Raw genomic sequence first — 16,535 nt, 5'->3', positions numbered from 1 at the left:
AACGATTCTTCCATAAGGGATGACTCTTGATAAAGTGCTATGTTCCCTGCATCCTCCTTCCTCGTGCCACACCACGCGAGAAACGGCTTCCTTCCTGGATAGGAGCACAACTAAGAAAATCTACGTCTGTGATCATTGGCTTTGTAATTTTGGAATTGTGTGGTGCACCTTTGCGTCTTTGTACAGGTTTGCTAGGTTTCCCTAGGTGTGGGCAGAGCTAGGGTTCAAAAACGAAAGGAAGGCACTTTGCCAAAAAAGGGCCAGTTTTCACTGCGAAATTGAGGTGCGAACACGTTGCGTTTTGCACGGTTTCCTGTCGCAGGCACTAGGCAGACCCAGGCAAGTGAGGTACCATTTGTTTTGGGAGACCTGGGGGAACGCTGGATGGGTTAACATTTGTGTGAGCCCAGTGATGCCACACAAAAATGTTTTTAAAAAACACATTTTCTTCAGCTACATTTAAAGTTTGCTAGGGATTCTGAGAAAAGGAACGTTGGAGGATCCATGCAAGCCATACCCCCTTGAAAGCCCCAGGATGTCTACTTTCCAAAAATGTGTGGGTTTGCTAGGTTTCCCTAGATGGCAATCAAGGAAGGAGTGAAAAACCCATGTGACCCCCCCCTAGCTAAACCAATTCGTTTTGACAAAATTAGTTGTTTAATTGTACAGCGTGACAATTTGGGCGCAATATTGCAAGGAAAATTGTGAGTTTTGCAGGATATTGTGGATAAAATTAATTGTTAGATTTCACCAGAGAGACATCACCATGTAGTCCCATGGGTTTTCAACAATATCTACAATTGGCAGGTTATTCGTAGGCGGAATATACACACAGAGACTAAGAGAAACCAGATCACCTACACAGCCATCTATTCTTCAAAGACCCACACATACTGGTTGGATTTGGCACCAGGGTGAGTGATGGTTCAGTATATATAATTTTATTAACAAGAGATTTCACAAAAATGAAATGCACTGTCAATTACATGGACAAAAAAACTGAACCAATGACTCGCAGCTCGTGAGCTGTAAAGCCACGACAAGGCACCAACCTCTTTACAGGCCATTCATACACCTTTCATACATGTGATACGTACAAAACATTCACACCGCCAGCTGCGGACCCATCACATTACTACACTTCCACCAGCAGACAATGCCAATCCAAGGGCCCATCACTTTCACACGCCCACATTCCTGACACAGCAACTACACAAACTCATGGATTACATGGAGTGGCGCTCAACTAGCACTGTGTGTAGTAACCAGCATTAAGTCACTTCCCACACACCACCAGCCAAGCACCAGACCACACACACCGCCCGTCAAGCACTAGACCACGCACACCGCCAGGCAAGCACCAGTCCACACACACCGCCAGGACAGCACCACTCCACACACACACAGCCAGCCAAACACCAGTCCAGGCACACCACCAGCCAAGCACTAAACCAAACACAACACCAGGCAAGCGCAAGACCACGCACACCGCCAACCAAACACCAGACCACACACACCACCAGCCAAACACCAGTCCACACACACCACCAGGCCAGCGCCACTCCACACACACCGCTAGCCAAGCTCCAGCCCAGGCACACCACCAGCCAAGCACCAATCCCAACACACCACCAGGCAAGCGCAAGACCACGCACACCGCCAACCAAGCACCAGACCACGCACACCGCCAGCCAAGCACCAGTCCACAGACACCGCCAGCCAAGCACCCGTCCACAGACACCGCCAGCCAAGCGCCAAACCATGCACACCGTCAGACAATGGACTCTACAAGCAAACCAACATCATACTTTAGTTTTTTTTAAAACAAAAACAAATTGCAAATTGATACAAATCTACTAACGCAACAACTAAATCTAAATTCACTACACAAATGCCAACTTTGAAACTGAACAATAAGTTTTAAAGAATAGAGACCAGCCAGTTCACGTTACCACTCATGGATGCTCCCAAAAATTCTTTTGCGTGTGGTACATTCTAAAACAAGCAGGCACACACAGCCCTGGGTTTGAAGGACAGTCTGGGCAGTACATACGAACCTCCTTCCGCAAACCTCTTCGCCAACAGACTCTACATTTCCGACTGGGAAAGTCTTGAGGTTGTAGGAGGAATTTGATCAGGAAAGCGGCGATCTTTCAATCTGGCAACATCCTCCACCACTCCAACTCTAGGAACACTTGCCTGTTCCACTAAAACAATGCTGCCTATTACAGACTCCTGAAACTTTACAAAAGTCATCTTTGACTGAGGACAAGATTGCTGGAACACAACAAAAGCATTAAAGGTTGCCAAGTGGAAAAGATGGATAGGCAACTTCTTGTACCAAATGTAAGCCATGCGAAGAGCAGCATACGGTTCCAACCTCTGATCTACTCTGTCAACACCACCCATGTGCCTATTATAGTCTAAAATGCACACAGGTTTACGCGCTTCTGCAACCTGACCCCAAACAGTCACCGGTTCAGTGCTTTCATCATGTATGGAAGTCAACATGTAGACATCTCTCCTATCTGAAAACTTCACAGATAGAAGCTCCTCACAACGCAACGCAATGCACTGCACTGTCCCTGAGCAAGCTTTTTACTAACAAGTTCTTTTGGGAAACCTTTACGGTTAGAGCGGATTGTCCCACAAGCAACAGTGTCCACTTTGGCCAATTCCCTGAACAACCGCACACCAGTGTAGAAGTTATCTACATATAAATGATGGCCTTTGTTAACAAATCCTCAACCAAGTTCCCACACAATTTTCTCAGTCACTCCAAAAGTCGACGGACAACCAGGGGGGTTAATCCTGGATTCCTTACCGGTGTACACCCTGAAATTAGAGTCATATCCAGTCCGACTGTCACACAGCATATAAAGCTTAATTCCATAACGTGCCCTCTTACTAGGAATGTATTGCCTAAATACCAAGCGGCCCTTGAACAACACGACTCATGACTGCCGGAAATATAACTGTTGCCATCAAGGGACTAGTAGACCAATATGAAGCCATTGATGGTTTCCTAAGCAGGCCCATCAAAAAAGTTAAACCCAAAAACTTTTTCATCTCCTCCAAATTTGTCGGAGTCCACCGGGTAGCTCTAGCGTGGGGCTTAAGGCTGGCACTGTTCTCCCTCAAAACTGTTCTGCATGCAAATTAGTCTGCTCTACAATCTCTGCCAAAAACACATCATCCATAAACAACTTGAAAAAAATCAATTGTCAAAAAGTTTTCAGTGTTCACCCTACACCCTGGAACACCAGTAAATTCAGGCAATGCCTGCTTCACCATTCCTGGGGCAACCCAGAGGTCAGAACTTTCAACGACAAGTCTTGTAGCCTCAGGCTGCCTCTTGCTGCACTATACCAACGTGAAGTGTAGCAGCCCCAGGCTGCACCCCAGATGCCTCTTGCCGCACTATCGGCACAGCAATGTCCTCTAACACAGGCACTTCATCCACACCAAAAGTAGCTTCATCAGCACTCAGAGTATCTTCATCATCAGACGATGCCATGTGGAGAGAACTCACTACCAGAATCTTCACCTCCCACCTCTGCCTCAGAATCAGAGTCTGTCTCAGCACCATGGTCCGAGGAAGAATCGAAAAGCATTCCAACAACTTGCTGAGCGGTAATCCGGCGGCTAGCCATTATCCTCACAAAGAAAGGAGACTGCACAAACAACTCAACAACCAACACTGTGCAAAGTAGGTAAAAAATGTAAGCCTTTATCACAAAAATCTATAAACTGAATAACTATACAATTCACTTACAAAATACAGCCACACTCACCAGCACCTACTCTGCAAAGACACAGCAAATAGTCAACGATATCCCACTAGAAAGAAGAAAAAAAACTAATGTACAGAAAAAAAAAATACACAACAAGCACTAATGCAAACCATGTTTTACAATCACAGAAACAGAACATACTGGTATTATTACACACTTTGCAAAAAACACATTTACATTGAAATGGTACAAAAAAGGTCTCTTACCAAACAAATGCAACTACACAAACAGCAGAACCACCAGTAACAAAACCGCACACTCCAACAGTCTAAAGAGCAAAAACCTAGAACAAGAACAAACAAGCATTAGGAATGCATTAGGGCTCGGGTTTGTTTTAAGTTCGAGATAATGGCATTGTAAATGGCAATGTGTTTTAGGCACTCTGCACTACCACTCTGCACTCTGCACTACCACTCTGCACTCTGCACTACCACTCTGCACTCTGCACTGCCACTCTGCACTCATACTACCGCTCTGCACTCATACTACCGCTCTGCACTCATACTACCGCTCTGCACTCATACTACCGCTCTGCACTCATACTACCGCTCTGCACTCATACTACCGCTCTGCACTCATACTACCACTCTGCACTCCCACTCTGCACTCCCACTCTGCACTCCCACTCTGCACTCCCACTCTGCACTCCCACTCTGCACTCCCACTCTGCACTCCCACTCTGCACTCCCACTCTGCACTCCCACTCTGCCCTACCACTCTGCCCTACCACTCTGCCCTACCACTCTGCCCTACCACTCTGCCCTACCACTCTACCACTCTGCACTACCACTCTGCACTACCACTCTGCACTCTGCACTACCACTCTGCACTACCACTCTGCACTACCACTCTGCACTACCACTCTGCACTACCACTCTGCACTACCACTCTGCACTACCACTCTGCACTACCACTCTGCACTACCACTCTGCACTACCACTCTGCACTCTGCACTACCACTCTACCACTGTGCACTCTGCACTACCACTGTGCACTCTGTACTACCACTCTGCACTCTGTACTACCACTCTGCACTACCACTCTGCACTTTGCACTAGAGTGGTAGTGCAGAGTGCAGATTGGTATTGCAGAGTGCAGAGTGCAGAGTGGTAGTGCAGAGTGCCTAAAACACATTGCCATTGCGACAGTTTTTTATGTTGATGCATGTAGCCCTAAGTGATTTGCACAGGATGTTGGGCAGCACCCGCCGGACTCAAACCAGACCCCAGCTCTCAAGTCAGCAGCTCTGGCCGCTGCACCATATCCTCTCCACTCCTGTGTTATCTGTCAGGGAGCTCTTTCCTTCTCCCAAGGATGTTTGATGAAAACAGCTCTTTATTCTTTACATAGCCGAAACCGATGCATTACCAATGCTTTTTTTTCCCCCAATCCTACTTTTTTCTCCGATGCTGTACAACACCGCCAAAGGTGCGTTAGCAAAGCCAATACGTCTCAACAGCAAGAACTATTGGTTTTGCCAATGCTCGTTTTACATTGCCATGCAAGCCCTGATTGCATTCCGATACTCCCCACGTAGGCAAGAGACTCCTCAGTTTTTTTAATCCAGAAATGATGTTGTAATCAACATTTATTTCCTGCTTCTAAAACGTCGCGCACACCAGCCAACCTCATCTCCTTTATAGACCAACCTACAGCAGGCACACATTAAAACATACACCGGAAGAGAATCCAACACCCGATCAAACTAAAGCCTAATAGCGCCTTGGGACCTGGCCAATGCTGCGAAGCGCTTTAATCCGAGAAAGGGTCTGGAAAGCGTGAATATAAATACAAGGCAATGTTGTTTTCACTTTTGATACATATGTTTTTGGAGGGACGCGGACCCCCTGACAAGTTACGGGGGCACCCCTGGGCCCGGAAACAGGGTACAGGGGCACCGTGCCCGACTCCGGCTGCTGCAGCAGGCACTGCCCGGCTGCAGCTCTCTGCCCACTCCAACCCACACTGAGGGCAGGGCCGACGACGGCCCTCGGTGCCTCCCACAATGCTCTCCCATCTCCACGTGACAGGCTCGTCACACAGTGAGGATTCCTCTTCTGGTTGGGGGGAAAAAAAGGAGAAAAAAAAATAATAAAAGGAGAGAAAGAAAATACAGAGAATGTAGCAAATATCCGGAGGGGGCTCAGGGGCTGGCAGCAGCGGGAGGGAGAACCAGGAAGAAGGGGGCGAGAGTGGAGGAGTGCGCAGGCGCTATGAGAAAGGAGGGAGCGTGTGTGCGAGAGAAGGAGAGCGTGGGGAAGGGAGGGAGTGGGGGACTCTGGAAGAGAAGGGGAGAGACTGAAAGGGAAGGGGGGAACTAAGAGGGAGTGAGGGGTAGAGGAAGAGGAGGAAGCGCAGGTGCTGACAGGTGTGCCATAGCGCCTTGAGCCCCTGGCCCCGCTCTGCAGCCTCTCACTGTGTGTGGAAGGTGCCTCCAGCCCTTGCCCTGTGTCGGGGTGTGTGTACCTGCCTTGGAGGAGAGCGCGGGCTTTGCGGATCCCCGCGTTCACCTGTCTCTGCGTGTGATCTTAGGCCAATTAAAGGATTCGGACTGCACAGGAGAGACCCTGCCTCCATCAGACCTTGCCACCGCCCGGGCGCCTGCTGGATCCGGGCAGCGTGCTTCTAGGCGCCACCCACCGCCTAAGGGTGTGCGAGAGGCCCGCACCTGGGCGACTGCACTCGGAGGGCAGTTGTCCCCCATATAGCACAGGACTGGCTCTGGCCACAGCACCACAACAAGCCAGGAGGAGGCGCACGCTTTCTGCCACCCCCAGGATGCGCTGCCTCCGGAGGGGCCGTCCTTGCGTCACGGGGCCCCGCCGCGGGCCCTGGAGGGCTGAGCCTGGAGTGACCCGGAGTGGGCTGAGGGGACCGGACTCGGAGGCCAGCAGACCGCACACCATGGACACCTCGGCCAGCCTCAGCGGTGAACACTTGTCTGCCTAGCACAACACATGCACGCGCACACTACTGTGTAGAGATGCCCTGTAATGATACACACACACACACAGCTGTAGAGAGGCCATGTAAAGATAGATTGGAAAAAGATGTCCCGTACAGCGCATGCGGACACTCACAGAAGAGATCAGATGACTTTTTTGTATGCAATGCAATGGCGAACGCGCTCGCACCATCTGGATTGCATTACACGGGCACTCTGACAGCTCCTAATTAAGATTAATCACTCTGCCGTGCTCGTTCGCGCACAGAATATGCCAAACCGGGCACGCGTACATTACATACAGCCTATCACGTCAACGCTACTAAATACACAGCACAGCGAAGACTAATCACTACGCAGATGCCATAAAAAACTAAGGAATGTGCCAGCCGGAGCCCTTTCTGAATTCTTTCTTTTATTTGAACGCATAAGACCTCGGGAAGCTCCGCCCCCCACTTCGTGGAGGCGGAGGCCCGAGCCCTAAAAAGGGGAAATTAAAACATTACACTTTACAAGAAAAACAATACACATTATAACAAGCTATGTCTCAGTCTATGTCACTACACAAATGGGGGCAGAAAGGCTGATTACACATAAACAAATATATGTCCCCTGGAAACAGCAAGCACAATATTTATTTTCAAATTGGGCCCCCAGGAAGCGACCCTCGCCCAAGGGGTCGCTCCATTTAAAAATAAAAGAATTCCCTGATGTCTAGTGGAGTTTTCTGCTCCTCCTGGGGGCAGAAAGGCCAAATTAAAAAAACAATCTGCCCCCAGAGGGGGCAGAATATAATGTGGGCCCTAAGGAAGCGACCCTTGCCCAAGGGGTCGCTTCCAATATTACTAAAAAAAAATTCCCTGGCTCTAGTGGGGTTTTCTTCCCCCCCCTGGGTTCAGAATTGGCCAACAAAAACGGCCGAACTGTCCCTAGGGAGGGCAGAAAAGTCTGAAAAAATATTTACCCCTTAGGAAGGGACCCTTGCCCAAGGGGTCGCTTCCGATTTTGAAGAAATTGAAAATCCCTGGCTCCAGTGGGCTTTTCTGCCCCCCCCCCCTGGGTGCAGATCGGCCAAAAAAACGGTCGATCTGACGCCAGGGGGGCCAGAAAAGTCTGAAAATATGTTTGCCCTTCGAAGGAAGCGGCCCTTGCCCAAGGGGTCGCTTCCGATTTTGAAATAAAGGGTAATCACTGTCTCTAGTGGGCTTTTCTGCCCCCCCCTGGGTGCAGATCGGCCAAAAAAACGGCCGATCTCCCCCGGGGGGCAGGAAAGTCTGAAAATTACTTTGACCCCCTAAGGAAGCGACCCTTGCCCAAGGGGTCGCTTCCTACACACAATGTAAACAAAAAAAAGAATCCCTGGTGTCTAGTGGGGCATTCCTAGTGCACGATCGCGACGCTGTGCGCGATCCTGGATCAGGAATGCCCTGCATTGGGACATCAGGGGAGAGGAAACACTGTTTCCTCCCCCCGATGCCTCAAGGCACTGAACAGCGACCCCACCGGAGGCCAAAACCTACCTCCTCCTCGCTGGCCGCGCTGGAAAGAAATGGCTTCCAGCGCGTCCAGCACTTCCTGATGACGTTGGCGCGTGCTGAGCGTGGGGGGGCCCGGGGGTGGCAGCGGAAAGTCTTCCGCTGCCACCCCTGGTAAAGGCACCAAGATCGATGCCCCAGGGGGGGGGAGCGCCAGCCCTCCTCCCGGGGGCTGTGCTGATGACTGAGCGGTTCCGTCATCAGCACAGCCCAACCGATGCTGATGACGGAACTGCTCTGTCATCAGCATCGAAGGGGTTAATAAGAAGTGTCAGTCCACTACCTTTTTCCCTGAATGATGCAGGTTATGTAGAGTGCAACTTGCAGAGGAAAATAAGTTTCTAAGTGTCTTACTTGCATATCTTCTTGTTTAGATCTGGGCCTTCTGCGCTCATTTTGGCTGGATAGTTCATTATGGGAAAGTCTTAGAGACTACATCAGGGGCCGGGTGCGGGAAAGGGGGACTGATGGGTGTCTTTCTGTCTGACCCAAAACTGTAATCTGTGTGGGAGACCACATCCTTTTTCTTCTAGAGCCGCCTTTCACTTGTCTGAATCCTCATGGAATCCGGGGGTTGGGCCTTTGCACTGCAAAAACATGATCAAGACACTCCCAAGTGGACTTGGGTATACCTATTTCAGCACCCACAATTTGAGACGTGGGTTCAGCTCTCATTTATAGTACTGAGGGTGGAAGCTAGTGTGTAGCAAGAATGGACAAGATGGGGAGGTGGCATACAATGTAGATCAAATGTATGCAAATATTCACATAGGTAGGGTTCTCAGAAGGACAGCCTGCTGCAAATCTAAGTTTAGTTTCTTGAGCATTCCTCCTCTTCCTTCTGTTGAGTTACTGCACGACTTCTTTGTGCTCAGCATCAATGTCTTGGGGTTTCCACTGAGGTAATGTCATAATTTTTCCGGGCTCCTAGAATGCACTGTGGGACTGGTGGGTACATAACACTACACAGGTGCAAATTTCCAGAGCTTGATATAGGAGGAAACCTTGTATGTTCTTCTTGGAAAGGAACTAGAGACAAATGAAATGGGAGAGGTAGGAAGGATATTTGTGATGATCAAAGCATTACCTTAATCACAAGAATACCAAAGGAGCATTCTGTAGTGCTAGTTCCAAAGGCTATAATCTTTATTGAAGATCTAGTGCACATTATATTTTCAATCATCCAGGGTCACAGAAATAAAGCCAGCATTGGCATCTGCATGGCCCATGTCTTTATGCTAGGTTGCATAGCTGCATGGGTGGTGTGCAGCATGTTGAAAATGTATAATAATAAATTATTATAAGCATTTTAATTACATATTATATGTGTATATATAGATCTATTGAATACAAAATTATTTATTTAAACTTTGAACCAATTTCCAGTAAACGTGAACATTTACAGCAAGCCCCGCTCCTCTTGCACAAGCATACACACAGAAAAACTATAGCAGACCAATGCAGTTAAGAGCTGATTAAAAAGCGTGGGCTTTTTATGTCCGACTCGAACAGGTTGCACAATTACATTTCTGAATTGTCAGAAGTGGGCTCAGCGGGTCCCCTGAATAAATTGATGAATACATCTATGGACGCATGGACCAATGTATCCCTTACAAGGGAAGAGCATTTAAACAAAAAAATAATCTTAATACTATATGCTAGCATAATCGATCCCTCCTGAGTCACCACTGTCACTTCGCTGTATTTAAAGCCTGTTTTCTCGTTTAGCCTGTGATCTCCCTGTGCCTAAAATAAATAAATAAACAGCAGAGGCAGCAGACATCAGCCTGACCCCTCAAAGTGTGCAACATATAATGAACCTTTTACCTGATGCAACTTAATTAGTGGCCGTTCAAACCGATAATGTGCTCAAAATAGTCCAATCATCCTAAAAAGGAGATCTTCTGCTCTTGTTCATTCAACAGAACATGCTGCTTTGCCGACCATATCTTATGGTATCTTTTGCTGACTGGGGTGTTCTCTGCAGTTGCACTAAGCCTAGAATTAGTCTTGTTTTGTTTTTAATCTGTATTACATTACAGATTGGGGGAGAGGAAGCTTGAGGCCATAGATGGAGGGGTGAGCCACGCAGTAAGTGGTAAGACGGCAGAAGTGGAGGGTGAAAAGAACACAACTGAGCATCAATATGGTGGAGGGCATTCAGAAGGAGATTAAGGAGCGTGGCCGACATCAACATTTTCTACAGAATAAAGTAAACTACAATGTACATAGCTGATGCACAACGCCGATGGTCCGCTTAATTGGTTCATGGGATACTACAGCATGTTTATTGTGCACACCAGCCATGCCCTTTTGGAATCTTGTGACCTCCACGCCATTTCGCATAAATCTGTGGGAGAGCTTTTAGCGTGCCAAGTCGGGACGTTGAACACTCACCAAAGACCTAAGAAATAAACATTAATAATAAAAAAGGATCAGTACACATTCGAGCCTTTCACAAGCAAATAAAACTCCCAAAAAAAACAAGCTTCGAGGAGCGGGCAGTTGTGTGGGGGGGGGGATTAAGTGAGCAGCACCGTGCTCCAGCGAGGAGAGAGCTGAAAGAAAAAGTAGTGCACTGAAACTAAAACATATGGCCAATATAATGAAAGGATCCATGTAGCAGGGGCAGTTTGCAAGGTGGAACAAAACAATCAAAAGGCAGAACAAATGTATACTATTCACCAATGAAAATGAAGGAATTTGTAAAGGCAGACGAAAGAACCAATAGAAAGCGTTGGGCATGTTCTAAACCCATAGAAGTGAACACCTCGTGTCTCGGAGACCGCGCATGCCCGCTGCCTAGGTTCGACCTAAAAAACACTGTTGTCCAGTTTTGTCCAAGGTCACTGGACTGAATTTCCATGGGGGGGGGGATTGCATTTCATCTTTGTAAATGCTTTTGCACTTTAAAAATAAACATTGCTGCCACCCTCGGCCGTGGACAGAGGGGACTAGGGTAGCTACTGCCTCAAGGCTTCAGGATGGAAAAACCATGCTGGAAAATTACGAGTTTTAAAACTCACTGAAGTTGTCCCTAATAAGCAACAGATATACTGTTTAGGGGTACTTTGAAATTAGGGGGCACTACAGACTCTGCAAAAAAGTGATAAGTACAGAGAAGCCACAAAGGAGGAGGTAACCCTCTGGACCTTAATTACTCCAAATGATTTGGAGCAGATTTCATCTGCAGTCAGGCATTGTTTTATTTTTGTGCTACAGACAGGCTGCATTTAAATTGCCACGCACATTTTGGTGCAAGTTAAAAACATGGCACATGAAAAACATGAAAGTGAGGCCTATTCACTTAAGTCTGAAAATGCTTTTGCTGAATTAACATGTTTTTTTTGCAATGTAGAGAAAAAGTGGCCTTTTTACCTTTGAAGATTCATTGAATGTGTTTCTCTCTTCCCAGCTCATCCATGTAATCTAGATTTATTATTCCTGTCTTAATAGACTTTGACTTGTTGCATATTTTGATAAACATTTTCAGTTAAAAACACCTCTATTTATAATGTGTGTAAATTAATAATGCACTTGGGAAACATAATGGACTGATTTACATGAAATTAATATTATCTTTGTGTTTGTTTTATTTTTGGGGCCTACACAAAACATGGCTGCCTGTGAATCCATCAAGGCTATGGCTTGCAATTTAATGGGAAGGGAGCATGCGCAGACTGTGGCAGCTTTCCTCATGACAAAAAGTCAAGGACAACCTGAACTGTACATTTTTGTAACTGTGCCAATGTACCAGTTAGTTAAAAGTATCCGTTCTGACTACGCTGTGGAAGGAAGGATGAATTAGAATGAAACATTTTTCCTAGTAAATGTTGCAAATGTTTATAAATGTAGTTATGCATGTATGCTTCTTTTGTTAAAAACTGGTGAAGTCAGGATTTTAGAATGAGTCAGGGTATTGTGAACTCATGCCTTTATGACTGACCAATCACGTAAGGTTCTCCTGAAAGATGCTACATCTTTGTGTACTCTGCCAATAATTAGGGTATAAATACTGTCCTCTCTGGATGGGGGCTGTCTGCTTTTTTTTCCCAGCTCAGCTGGCTTCTATGGGTTAGGTACGAGAAACGTCTCGGGAGATTGCTGAAGGGCAGGTTTGCGTCCGAGGAGATTCAGGGGGAGGTTTCTTGCTTCCACGTCATATCTTGGCACATCAGGCCGCATTCCTTTGAGGTCTTGTGAAGGGCGGGCTGTCTCCTTCCTTTTTGCTCTTTAGACACAGAGATGCACATGAGCAGCAACAGATAGAAAGGCTCTCTAGAATTAGATGCTAAACTTTAAGTTTATGCTTTGACTAATTAATTAGGTCTAAAAAGATTTATTTGATTTATGCATTTATTTCTCTTAATGGGAGATTTTTTGCCAACTATTTAATTATTGATTAGCTTTGCAAGACTGTTTTTCTTAGAAACTCTTTAAGACTTTTGCGCCACAATTTTCATAACTACATGTAATGCTTATATGCAGACTGTAATGTGTTCTGTATTATTGATATTTTTCCTGTTTTCCAAATTCTGTAACCTGATTGATATTTTACTAATGAATAAAGGGTCAGAGAAAAATTAACTTTTGACTAGAAAATAAAACCCTTTAAAATACTCAACAACTCTCTTTTTTGGCTTACAATAATAATTGTATTTTGACTGTTCATCTTTATTTAAAGTCTCCTGAAGGTAATACATGGTGTGAAGGGCCCAACACCTTTTGAGCGGTAAATTAGAGGTAGCATGGAGGTTTTACATTGAGAAACTACCAGAAGAAATTACCGCTCCATCAACCCTCTGGACCTTAATTACTCCAAATGATTTGCTCAGTCTTGCTGCTACTATTCTTGTATGCCAACATTACCCCACAAAACATTTATTGGAAAAAATGTTGCCAATTTTTACAAATCAAAAGAAGTTCACTGAATGTTTCTTGTGGAATAGTTTTGAGACTTTAAACTGTTCACCAAAGAAATGAACAAACCCAGTTTACGATCTACAAAGTATGTTCAGAATGTTATGGCATTAAAACGCAGAGATTTGTGTTACTTGTTTGCTGTGTCTTGTTAAAAGAAGTATTTGCAGACCGCACATGTGAGATTATTAATATTAGTTGCAGACAACTTTTAAATCTCTCCATTTTAGCACATCTTCTCTACTTAAATCATCACAAAATGCACAATTATGCATCGCCTACTTGGGGATCGAAGATGTTATTCATAACTCTGTTCTCTGAAAACGTGTATTGAAGTCCGGGTTGTGCAAAAGCTGTATTTTTCCACTTATTTTATTTTTCGCTGATGTAATTTAGGACATCTTATGTGTTCCCATGATTCATAGTCTCAGATTTAAAGGGAGGACAGTCGACCGAAATTGAAGGTATTTTTTAAATAATTGTTTTGGATGCTGTGAAGTGCGTTTCTGGGGTTTAGTGGAATCTGTTAATAACCTAGTTAAATTCAGTGTATGAAATTATGAGTGACCGGTTTATAACCCCGCAAAGCAAACAAAAGGAGATGGACAGTGCGCTGAAACCTTTCAGACACCCCCAGTCGCAGATGTGTTGAATCCATCATCGTTCTTTAGCTCACTTCGCCACCCCAATTCAGACCCAGCCATATGAAAATCAGTCTTGACCCTGTTCCTCGTGGGAACAGTCCAGCCCGAACTGCCAAGCCGTATCTTCCCTGGACCGGAAACAAGCATCCTGGGACCGGTTTCTGGCTAATTAGCCGTCATCAGCCAGGCTAGCTTGAATCCAGTGGCAAAGTGAGCAAGGGACCCACGTCTGAGCATACACTGCCAATTTATGGCAAACAAAGCAAATGCAAGGAGTTGATGGCCAGAGCGCTGAAACTTTTCAAACACTCGCCCCCGGTCACAGATCCAGGGTTGAATCCATCATTGTTCTTTAGCTCACTTTGCCACCTGGTTTATAGCCCCCTGTGCAGCTGTGATTTGTGTGTAGTTTCCGAATGACCTAAATGTACATGTGTGGAAATATCCTTAATCGTGTCGTTGTTGCCTTCATTTGGTCAGCAGTTGACTATGGACTTTATTTGGTGTTTGGTAGATGGTGTATTCTGGCCCATATGGCGTATGTCCCGTCAGCCATGTGTGTTAGTGCCTATGGCACTTGTAATAGAGTAATGGAATGTTCGACATATTCAGATGAAGTAGCCCATCCACCAAAGTCTAAATATGAAGGGGTTAACACAGCCCCTTCTCATCAATATATATTTATCTGTGTGTGTGTGTGCTTGAAACAAGATTCAAAACCTTATGTGCCCATAAACACGCTTTTGCTCATGTCACAAATACTGTTTTTCAAATGCTCAGTCACTTTCAACTTTAGATGCCAGCTGCTTAGTCCTCTCTTAACCCCTGTGCACGAGCAGACCCTTGAATATTATTGTATTATTCATACAACAAACCGCATAAAATGTGGTAGGATCTCTTCAAAATTAAAAAATGTGTGTTTCTTTAACATGTAGAAGCTTTGACATTAATACCTCCAATTATAGCACTGCACAAAGTACTTTTTAAAAGTGAAATTTATTTTAACACATGAACCATTCGTGAACTAAGAGGCAAAACAATGGTCATGTGAACTTTGTAAGTGAACCTGCTCATTATAGAGCAGCATAATAGTATATTAAATCAAATACAATAGTTTTGATCCGGACTGCTACTCTGAAGTCACATATTTGAAAGCACTTTCATACACCATAATGCAAAAAAAGTGCTTTGGTAAAAATAAAATATTTGCCTAAGATCACACAATTTAAATCTGGAACCACAATTTATCCAGGCTTTCTGGTTTCATTTTGTACAAATCAGTCACTAAATGATTATCTATTTCTTTATTTTTTTATGTTAATGCTTTTCTTTTACTTCTTTGTGCAATATTTGTGTAGTGCGAACTCAACAGAAGATATTAGAGCGCATTACAGGAGCACCAGTTACATTACACAGGATCACATACATTTTTTTAGGCACTGGAAGATTAATTGATGTCCCAGACTTGCTGTGATGCTGAGCCGGCACCGAGAATTGAACATGGTTCCCCTGTTCCAAAGTCAGTGACTCTGGCCTTAACGCCACATCCTAGGTAGAGGGTGATTGGTAGGCAGAAGACGCATGAAAGTTTGTCTCGTTATGAGCTTGAGGTTCTAACATAAATCCGAACTGAGCCAGATTTCAGGAAGGCAGATATGAGGACGAGATATGTAGGAGGAAAATTACAAAGGGACGTGGAGAGGTGGATGAGAATTGGATATGAAGTAGAGAGCAAAAAGGAAGAGGAGACCACGCGAGAAAATGGACAAAGCAGATAGGAAAGGCAGAATGGAAAGACAGATGGGAGAGTACAGAAAAGCAAAAGATAACAGGGAATGCCAACAAAGAAAAGGTTCAGGATGGGAAAGGCCAAACAGCAGGAAGGAACAAGTAATAGAAATATGGAGAAGGAAGAAGTATATTTGGAGGAGAGAACAAGGGAGAGGGAAGATTAAGTATAGAGAGAAGTGTGCATCTATGGAGAGGATGGGCTATGGAAGTGAGATAAAAAAAACTAAGTGAATATGCAAGAAATAGAGAGAAGAAAATAAAGGAGAGGAAATTGAAGTGAAAGAAGGAAGAAAGTCAAAGATGATACGTACAAACAAAAGGGAATAGGAAGACAAGGAGGTTGGAGACAAAGAAAAAAACCTGATGAGTGAGAGAAGCATAGTCAAGATATAAATTTGATAGAAAGTGAAAGTAATGACAGAAGTTGTAATCCGCGCAGCCCCATGACATCAAAACTCAAATATGTAAAAAGTAATCTTCATTGCCTCTTGAATTACTGTCTTTCTTTTCCGCCAAAAGATATGTACATTCTCATCCACTCCAGGTGTTTAGTCTTTTTGACTGTTATTCTCAAAACTAGTTGTCTATAGATGGCCCTAAAGCTCTGTGTTGAAGGATCACTTTATAAAGTATTAATATATAAATTATTCTACCCAAGCTTTTGTGTTTGTTGCAGCCTCCGCTTAAATGTGATGTTTTTTCTTTCAGGTGTTGGATACTAAACACCTTAAAATCCACAAGGTTGCGGTTAATGGCCAAAATGTTACCTTCGCTCTTGGAGAGATTCACAGCTTCAAAGGAACACCTCTGAAAATCACTCTTCCATTTGAACTAACACGGTGTGTTTTTGTTTGTTATATTTGTATTAGTTATTTAGAAAGCAGGATTCAATTCATGAAGACTTGTT

The 16,535-nt window shown here is 45.0% G+C and overlaps 1 protein-coding gene across 2 annotated transcripts in view; it reads left to right on the top strand.

Annotated features, from left to right (window-relative positions):
* The window catches only part of LTA4H (leukotriene A4 hydrolase), a 309,801-nt gene that overhangs the window by 70,804 nt on the left and 222,462 nt on the right, over positions 1-16,535 (top strand). For both annotated transcript variants that reach the window (XM_078678783.1, XM_078678777.1), the window contains exon 2: positions 16,337-16,467. In XM_078678783.1, coding sequence (XP_078534909.1) covers positions 16,337-16,467 — 131 coding nt within the window. The remainder of the gene's footprint in view (positions 1-16,336; positions 16,468-16,535) is intronic.

The sequence above is a fragment of the Lissotriton helveticus genome, chromosome 1_1 (genome assembly GCF_964261635.1).
Source record: "Lissotriton helveticus chromosome 1_1, aLisHel1.1, whole genome shotgun sequence".
NCBI classification, from domain to species: Eukaryota; Metazoa; Chordata; class Amphibia; order Caudata; family Salamandridae; genus Lissotriton; species Lissotriton helveticus.
The sequence above is the reverse complement of the archived record's forward strand: the minus strand, read 5'-3'. Positions and strand labels throughout refer to the sequence as shown.